Source organism: Sesamum indicum, unplaced genomic scaffold (genome assembly GCF_000512975.1).
Source record: "Sesamum indicum cultivar Zhongzhi No. 13 unplaced genomic scaffold, S_indicum_v1.0 scaffold00419, whole genome shotgun sequence".
Classification (NCBI taxonomy): Eukaryota; Viridiplantae; Streptophyta; class Magnoliopsida; order Lamiales; family Pedaliaceae; genus Sesamum; species Sesamum indicum.
This window is the reverse complement of record NW_011628307.1, coordinates 6,226-15,167: the sequence shown is the minus strand read 5'-3', so window position 1 is coordinate 15,167 and position 8,942 is coordinate 6,226. Positions and strand designations below refer to the sequence as shown.

Genomic DNA, 8,942 nt, shown 5'->3' with positions numbered 1-8,942 from the left:
CAAGTTAGAGAGAGAGAGAGAGTTTGTGTGTGCGTCTGTGAGAGAGAGAGAGAGAGTTTTCGATGTTGACGTTTGTTTTGATGAAACTGATACTTCACAGTTTTCAAGACCTGAGCTTTAGTTGATTTTGGATAACTTAATTACCTTTTAGTGCCCAACTTTTTCGGTAATTTTCAATGAAGCACACAAAAATCCACAAATACCAGAATCACACTAATTTTTTTATAATTGCACTTCAGTCCAGGAATTTTGAGTTCCTTCCAAAATAACACCAATAATAAATAAACCAACCAATTACCTAATCTAGTCTATATTTTGAGATTTAATAATTACGTCGACACGTAATTCTGCCCAATGGATAAGAACGTAGCCCTTATTTTAATAAACCTAATTGAGTATAGGTTTAACAAATAAAACACAACCACTATTTATTTATACAGTTGGTGACGATTTATTTATAACATGACATAACAAAAACGATTACATTCTCCCTTCGTTCCAAAATATCTGATTTATTTGACTTGATACAACTAGAGTTTTAGAATAAAATTTGAAACAAATATAAATTTTGTGAAATTTTATTGCGGTAAATTGCGATCAAAAGATAATTTTGAGAAAAAATGTTTATATTTTTAGAATTTATTGTAGGACATCCAAAATCGTTAAACTCACTCATCAAACAGTTGCAGAAAATGGTTTTCTGAGTCAGTTGGGCACAACGGGCAGCTCTCTTGCTTGAGGAATAATAAGGGAATCTCCTTTTCTCTTACTCTATTTATAACCACTTTGTGGAGCCTCCAATGCAAATTGCTGCCCAGCTGAGACCCTCATCTTGAGAAAAACTTTTCTTGGTGGGTTTTTGGATTCTCTTTCTCCTATTGGAATGTTTTGAGGGATAAAATTTTGGTGGGGAAAAAGAATGTTTGGGTTGTTGGATTGTTGCCTCTCATGCTGTGATAGTGTTTATGAAGAGTTTGCAGAGGAGCCAAAGCCTTTTTCTTTGCCTTCTCCCCTCCCACAATGGCCTAAAGGTGTGTTCTTGAATGTATTTCTGGTGAAATTCAGTGTTTTTTTTTTCCTTGTTGAAGAGTTGAGTTCTTGGTTTGTATTGCTGTTGGGCTCTGTTTCTGCTGTTCTGTGTTCAAATTCTGTTTCTATTGCACTCCTTTTTCTGGTTTTAGAACAGCCCTTTGCTGTTATCTTTAGTTCTTCAGTTACAGGATGACTTAATTGGACTTGTCTTTAATATTAGAGATCAATCAATTCTGTGCATAGAGATAGACTTTTAGTTTGCATTGATTCATTCCATTGTGGAGTTTGTAGAAACTTTTTGTGTGCATAGTCCTTTTTTTGGTGGCGGTTGTTGTTTGATAATTATACCATTCTTTTCTTTACTTGGCCGCTTCCAAGAAATATTAACTAGCAGTAGTGTATGAAGATGCTCTCTGTACTCACATATTGCTATTACCTTCTTCCCACCATGAAAATTGGAGATGTATCGGCGAATTCTTGGATGGAACAGTGCATCCAAGATCGTTGGATTGAAGGGAAGTGGTTGGTGAAACCACCAACCCTCTTGTTATCCAACGGCCATTAGTAGTTTGGTGTTTTGCTATTGGTACACTGAAGAAAAGCTCGACGAATTGGCTGTTGGACTTGGACATGTAGAAATTAGAATTGTTATTATGCTGGTGTTCTTGTGGACTCATTGTATTCTTGAAAGTTTTTGTGGAACTTTGAATTTGGTCCACGTTTAGAGATATTAGGAAGATAACTAGCTTGGAATATAGAATATACAATCTGCAAGCAATCTAGAAGTGGTTTTTAAATATTAAAAGCTAAGTCTTTACGATGCTTCATGGCTCATGCCCCTGTACTGTATCATCCTTTCCTAAAGAATGAAAATACATAATTTTTCTGAATTCTACTGTTTTAAATTCATATATTCATCCTTCCTTCCTTAAGCGTCAGAAACCCAAAGATTTTTCTTCTTCTTTTATGCTAATATCAACCAGAACCTGGCTAAGACTTGATTTTTGTAAAGTGTATAAGCTTACGGCTATAGTCCGAAACTTTATGTAATTTTAATTATAATTTCGTCAAAGTTATATGATGTAAGTAGTGTTAATTGAGTTTTATCTTTTACAGGTAAAGGTTTTGCTACCGGAAAGATATGCCTAGGAGAAATAGAAGTCGTTAAAATCACAAAGTTCGATAAGATATGGAGTTGCACCCCTTCGCGTGGAAAGGCTGAGGGAGTGACTTTTTATAAACCTGTTGGGATTCCAGATGGATTTTTCAGCCTTGGTCACTACTGTCAGCTGAGCAACAAGCAATTGAGAGGCTACATCCTTGTAGCCAAAGGCGTACCAAAAGATACCACTTCAGCTGATCATAGCCAGGATTCAGAATTGGACTCTCCGGCTCTTGAAAAGCCTCTTAACTACAGTTTAGTTTGGAGTAAAGATTCTCGTAACGATGAATGCGGTTATATTTGGCTACCGAATCCTCCAAAAGGCTATAAACCGATGGGCTTTGTGGTTACGACTGAGCCTGATGAACCTGATCCTGAGGAAGTAAGGTGCGTTCGAGCTGATCTCACTGAAAGTTGTGAAGCGGACGAGATTATATTTGATTCAAATTCATTTTCCTCGAGGGACGAATTTTACATTTGGAATACGAGGCCCTGCAGTCGAGGAATGCTCTGTAAAGGTGTCCCCATTGGTACATTCTTCTGCAGTCGAGACAAGAGTTCCGAAGATGAACTAAGTGATATGGCTTGTTTGAAAAACCTTGATTCTTCTCTACTTGCGATGCCGAATCTAGACCAGATTCATGCTCTGATTAAGCACTATGGGCCGACACTTTACTTCCATCCTGACGAAGCTTACTTGCCCTCATCAGTTTCTTGGTTCTTTAAAAACGGAGCTCTTCTTTACGAACAGGGAAGGGATACAGGTTTAGCCGTTGATTCTAAAGGCTCCAATTTGCCCGGTGGTGGATGGAATGATGGAGAATTCTGGCTTGATTTGCCTGATGATGATGATGGTCGGGACTATGTCAGGAGCGGTAACATCGAGAGCGCTGAGCTTTACGTTCATGTAAAACCAGCTTCCGGAGGGACTTTTACCGACATTGCCATGTGGATCTTTTGCCCCTTCAATGGTCCAGCCACCATAAAAGCTGGACTGTGGAGTTATACATTCAACAGAATAGGTCAACATGTTGGCGACTGGGAACATTTTACTCTCCGTTTGAGCAACTTCAACGGCGAGCTTTGGAGCGTGTACTTTTCAGAACACAGCGGTGGTGAATGGTTGGACGCCTCTGAGTTGGAGTTCATTGAAGGCAATAAACCAATCGTATACGCATCAAAACATGGCCACGCCAGCTTCCCTCACGAGGGTTGCTACATTCAGGGCTCGACCAAACTTGGAGTGGGAGCAAGAAACGACTGTGCTAAAAGCAAATACTATCCCCATGTTGAGTATCCCCTGGGGGGTGCCTGACGGGCGACGCACCTGGAGGGCGACAAACCGCGTGTTCTTAGTGTTGGTTTGCAGGGTTCGGATCAATGGCGTGATGAGATCGCTGATGAGCACGCGTACCATACCCACCAGGACGTCCCGGAACCAGGAGACCGTGTAGATTTCGACGGTCACGGTGGCGGTTTCGGAGTGGAGCAGCTCGTTGGTGAGACGGAAGACGAACTTGTCGTTCCACATGGGGTTCTTGTTGCCCTGTTGGTCGGTTCGGGTGGTGTGCTTCTTGTTGGGGTTTATCCATGCCATTGCGTATGTCTGCATTGATTTAGAAATTGGAGCCAGGTCCTGAGCAGATATCAGACTAATCTCGAGGAGATAGAAAGAGGCCGCCGACGACGACGACTGAGTGTGGGAGGAGACGCAGGATTCGGTCACGGTGGAGGAGGGCGTCGGGTTTGGGATCGGTTGATCCATCCCCCGTCCGTGACACCGATGGGATTACCACAAAATGAAGTCGAGAGATGGGGCGCCGAGAGAAAGAAAGAGCGCAGTTGTTTTGTTGATGATGATGCATGGTTGCAAGTTATGGAGAGGGGGTAAGTTTTTGTTGTTGATGATGTTTCTAGACCATTGCTTCTCAATCTTGATTATTTTCCATAATTGATTGGCCTCCATTTAGCAATCTCTTGTTGCGGAAATTACTCCTTCCTTATTTTTATGATGTACACATATTTGTCCCGGAAAAATAGAGATGTATACACTTATTTCCTGATTAACTTACGTTCTACAATATTGACTTTTATTTTCAAAGTACGCACATTCAAATTTTAATTAAAATATTAAATACTTATTGATAAGTGCTCGTTTGCCCTGTTAGTACAAACATAATTCTTTTTTGCGTCGTTTGACCCCTTTTTTAATAATAACCTTTTGAATTAAATTATATCAAAACCACATTTTCATAAGGTTTTATTGCAATTTTGGTATTATAATTAATATAGGTGTTTGTCGTTTTGATTCTTTAAAAAATAAAACTTGTAATTTTGTCCATTATTTTTATAGATACAATTTGATGATACATTTTGCAAAAACTTCTAAATCTATCGAAAATAACATATGCAGGTTATGTGCCGATTAAATTTAAGGACACACGGCTAGCATGTGGGGTGCCAATATCTTTTAATTTTTTTGTAAAATATATTCTCAAAAATTTACAGAAATAATGAATCAAAAGGCATATTTCATTTCTCAGAGAGAACCAAAACACCATACATCTATAAATGATTATAACCCCAAAACTTCATAATGCCTTTTAACAAAAGCTATAATTTATAGTTTGTATTTTCAAGAGAAAATTGCAATTTTCGTCTCATATATGAAATTCATTTTTAATTGGATTTTATCCGTTAGATTTTTTTCAAATTTAGTTTTATTTATTTTAAAAAATTTTCAAAATATTAGTCCTAAGTCACTTTCTAATCCAATTTGAACGAAAAAATGCCGTGAATTTGATGAAAAAAGTTATTTGGAACTGATGTTGAAAATCTTTTAAAATATATGGGACTAAATTGAAAATGAGCCTATTATATGGGATCAAAAATGCAATTTTTCTTCATACGTAATTATTTTTTATCTTACTACCATGATACCCATTAAATATATTTTTTTCATTCTCTCATTAACTTTAAGAATAGGGTTAATTTTTATAGTTTATCATCCATTTATATTCATATAATTAATATAAAATTGTGAATCCAAATATCGTAATCATTTTTTTAAAAAAAAAAACAATTTTTTCATGATTAATTATTTTATAATCAATAATACAACTGTGGCCGAGCACATTTAACATCTCGAAGCATTGACAATTATGAAAAATTGAGTTCAAAAATAGGATTTTTTATATGAATAAAATGTAAAAGTATCAAACAGTTCTGCATATTAATTGTTGTCGTATAAAACCATGATATAAATTCTACTGTTTGATGTAATTTAATTCTTATAATTAAATATTTTACAATGGTTACATATTATAAAAGAAAAAAGTTCCGATATATATATATATATAGTGTCATTAAATGAATAATGAAGATATTGAAAAGACCCCTGTTATAAATTTTCGATATTTAAATTAATAAGGTCATTAAGAGTATAAATTGTGGGAGTAAATTATAAGACATCAGAAATTATACCTTATGCACGGAGGATGGGTACTAATAAGCATGATCGAGTTATATGATTTTACGTAAATTATTGATGTAATACTGATCAAATTGTGATAGTGAGTATATACTTAGGTTTAGATCGGATCGGACTTGAATGTGGTGTGCCTCGTGCGTGTATTCATGGCTTTTTATTGGTATGATGTAGGCAAGCGCCTTTGATTGCAAATAAGTAGTTTGAGTGCTCCCAAAGACTTCCTATCGGAGATGCCGTGTATCACGAACGAACCTAGCATCTGCGAATGAATCTAACATCTGTCTGGTTTGGTAATTTTTGTCCATCATCTTCTTCTACGTCCACAATCTAAATCCCCGGAGCTATTTAGTGGTTCTCCACTCGACTACTAATAGTACTAATGGTATTTTGAAGTGTAGGATTCTCTGTATTTTATCAAACCCTCTCTGATTCTATCATCCTATCAACTAATGATAACATGCACTCAATTAATATCCATCTCGTAAACTGATGCTAAGATTGACTCAATCATATAATTATCTCTAGACGTGCATAAATATTCAATAATAATAAAAAAAATATAATAATAAAATAGATTATAAATAATCTCATATAAAATGAGATAAATACCCATACGTAAACTCGAAATATCCCTCAATATCATCATATTACACTAATCAAAATATAAACCAAAGGTTCAAAGAATTAGTGACAAGTAAATATGTCGATGACTTTTGAATTTGCAAGTAGCCGCAACGCTATCAAATGGGACCAATCATTATTCCAACTTTCCAGCTAATACAATTCAATAATGACAAGTTTATCCATAATTAGTCCTTAAATTTAATCAAGTTGGAAATAATTAAGTAGGCACTTTGATCAATTCAGGGACAAATTACAAATTTGAATCCAATAAGCGGAATGCACTACAAGAGAACTCGTAATTGAGTTGAAGGTTTTAGTTAAGGGTCACCTTATGTCTAACGAATTGTATCGCAGATCTATCATTTTAGATCGTGAACATATTGGACCCTAACCCTCTTTATTGATTAGTTTACAGAAAACAAATTACCAAACATATACACATCGTCCATAATTTTGATTTTGGATCAACATGTAAAAAATGTTGAAAATTTTATTGTTGATAATCCTTCAAGAATTTAAAAGTACATCTCTTAATTTAAGAAAAGATAAAAAAACCAAGAAATGCACGGAAAGATATGAGGAATTTAGGGAGTTTTTATTAATTTTTGGTAAGAATAAAAATTTTCCTTTTTGCTCGTTATTTCATGAGAAGGCTTATATGGACTGCATATATTAATTGGGACATTTCAAGAATTACACATTTGCTATTTTTGATTAATTGCCCTTTTCATAATTATTACCTTTAAACTTAATTATGATTTTTTTATTTAAAAATGCATTTACCTATAGTCATATTAATAATAATTAAACAAAAACTTTTATTGTGCCACTTGCACTCTTGCCTTCTCTATTCCCCCCCACCCCCCAACCCCCAATATAAATATTGACTAATTACAACATCATAAAATTGACCCCACAATTAAGCAATCATCAAAATTTGGTTGGAGGCATAGCATTTGATTAACTCAACTATATATATGATAATGAAAGATTACTTAGCTCTAAATCATGTCTCCATACTTAAGTATTTATTCTTGCAGGTGAAAAATAAATTAAACTATTCGATATTTGATTGGAATCGATCACTGAAACTCATTTAAGTTCGATTTGTTAAACTTAATAAATCAATCTTGAACAAAAGTTTTTGTTATACAAGTTTTCAAGCTTTGTTTGAGCTCGTTTTGATTAGTGTAAAAATAATAAAATATACTTAAAAAAAGATCAAATTAGTCGAGTTCAATTCATGTTTGATCTAATTAAAACTCCTTCAATCTTGATTATATTAAGAATCAAATTTAATTTAAACTTAAAATACAAAATTACTAAAAAAGAATTTCTTTCCGCAGCTACTTGAGTCTGCCGTTCGGATGCCTCACTCCATTTAGCTACATTCTTTGGGGGCTTCTCCTTCCCTTCAGCTATGCCAGCTCCCCTCACGCTTTTTGGGCTTACGGGTAGCTGGCTAGGAGTCGGGAAAGAAGCTACCCCTATTATTTAAAAATTTAATTATATGAGTAAGTGTTGCATTTGTTAGTTTATGTGAGTAATTATTACATGACAAATAGTTAGGGGGCAAAGTGTATTTTACCCTTGTTATATTAAATCTTATGAAAAGTTGTTGTAATTTATCCAAAATTATACGTACCTCTTGTAAAAGTGTCATTATTATTACATAAAATTACTTTTATTTTTTTGATTGTAAAAGTAATTTATATAATATTATGTAAACAATAGAAATAATTTGTATAAACAGATGATATAAAAGAAATGTAAATGTAGTTCTCCCAATAATTTAAGGTAATTAGCAAGCATCATCAACTACTTCACTTTCAAAGGAACTCAAGTGGTCAGTTCTTGTTTTCTTCTTTAAAAAATGGCTGCTAGCTTTAATGCTATTACATGGGACCAACCAACATCACAAATTATCCAACGAAACCCAATTCCAATGATGTGTTTATCCATAATTGATCCTTAAAAAACAAAGAAAATTAACCAACATGGCAATGGAATCCTCTCTTATTAATCTTAGATTCAGCATCCACGGCCCAGATCACACCCAGACAAGACAAGCTGAAATTTACCCACACGCAAACGCCCAACAATCATACAATTTCAAGAAAGCAAACACAGCCCACATATCCATTCACATCATCATTCATTTCTGCTTGATTTGGAAAGTCAGCATTGGGTGGGAGAATATTTCTGTAGTTCACCGCTCTCCCAGAGTCCTGAACTCCTGATACCGGATTGTCTGTTAATGGTTACTGTTCATCTTACAGTTTCTCGTCTTCATGTTTTTGTGTGCAAAATGTACTCGCTCAGCCGCCAGACATACATATTCCGGTTTGTTTCTCGTCTTTCTTGGATTTCTTGCTGTTTCTTGGCTAGCCCACTTCGATTTCTTCAGTTTTCCTGCCATTCGTGTACTCAATGTAGTTAATCTTGTTTTACGTGGTTGGTTTACCTTGAGATGAACTGGGTTGCCGCTGGTTCGCAGAAAGTTTTGTTCTTTCTTTCTTTTGTGTGTGCGTGTGTGTGGTACTTCAACAACTTGTGTCTTTGGTTTATCAACTGGGGTGTTGTGGTGTGAATTGCATGAATTGAAATGGGTTTGACTAGAATTTCTCGGAAGAA

General features: G+C 35.2%; 2 protein-coding genes across 4 annotated transcripts in view; both read left to right on the top strand.

The window, feature by feature from the left end:
• The first annotated feature begins 683 nt into the window (after nucleotides 1–683).
• Nucleotides 684–4,219, top strand: LOC105180219. The gene is made up of 2 exons (XM_020691609.1): nucleotides 684–1,031; nucleotides 2,149–4,219. Exons 1-2 carry the CDS (start codon nucleotides 920–922, stop codon nucleotides 3,507–3,509), a joined length of 1,473 nt encoding a protein of 490 aa, XP_020547268.1. The 5' UTR covers nucleotides 684–919; the 3' UTR covers nucleotides 3,510–4,219.
• Nucleotides 4,220–8,251: 4,032 nt separating this feature from the next.
• Nucleotides 8,252–8,942, top strand: part of LOC105180218 (protein PHOSPHATE STARVATION RESPONSE 1) — a 4,807-nt gene continuing 4,116 nt past the window's right edge. For 2 of the 3 annotated variants that reach the window (XM_011103883.2, XM_011103881.2), the window contains exon 1: nucleotides 8,252–8,651. The gene's annotated coding sequence lies outside the window, so the exon portion shown is untranslated. The remainder of the gene's footprint in view (nucleotides 8,652–8,942) is intronic. The other variant, XM_011103884.2, reaches the window with a different exon arrangement.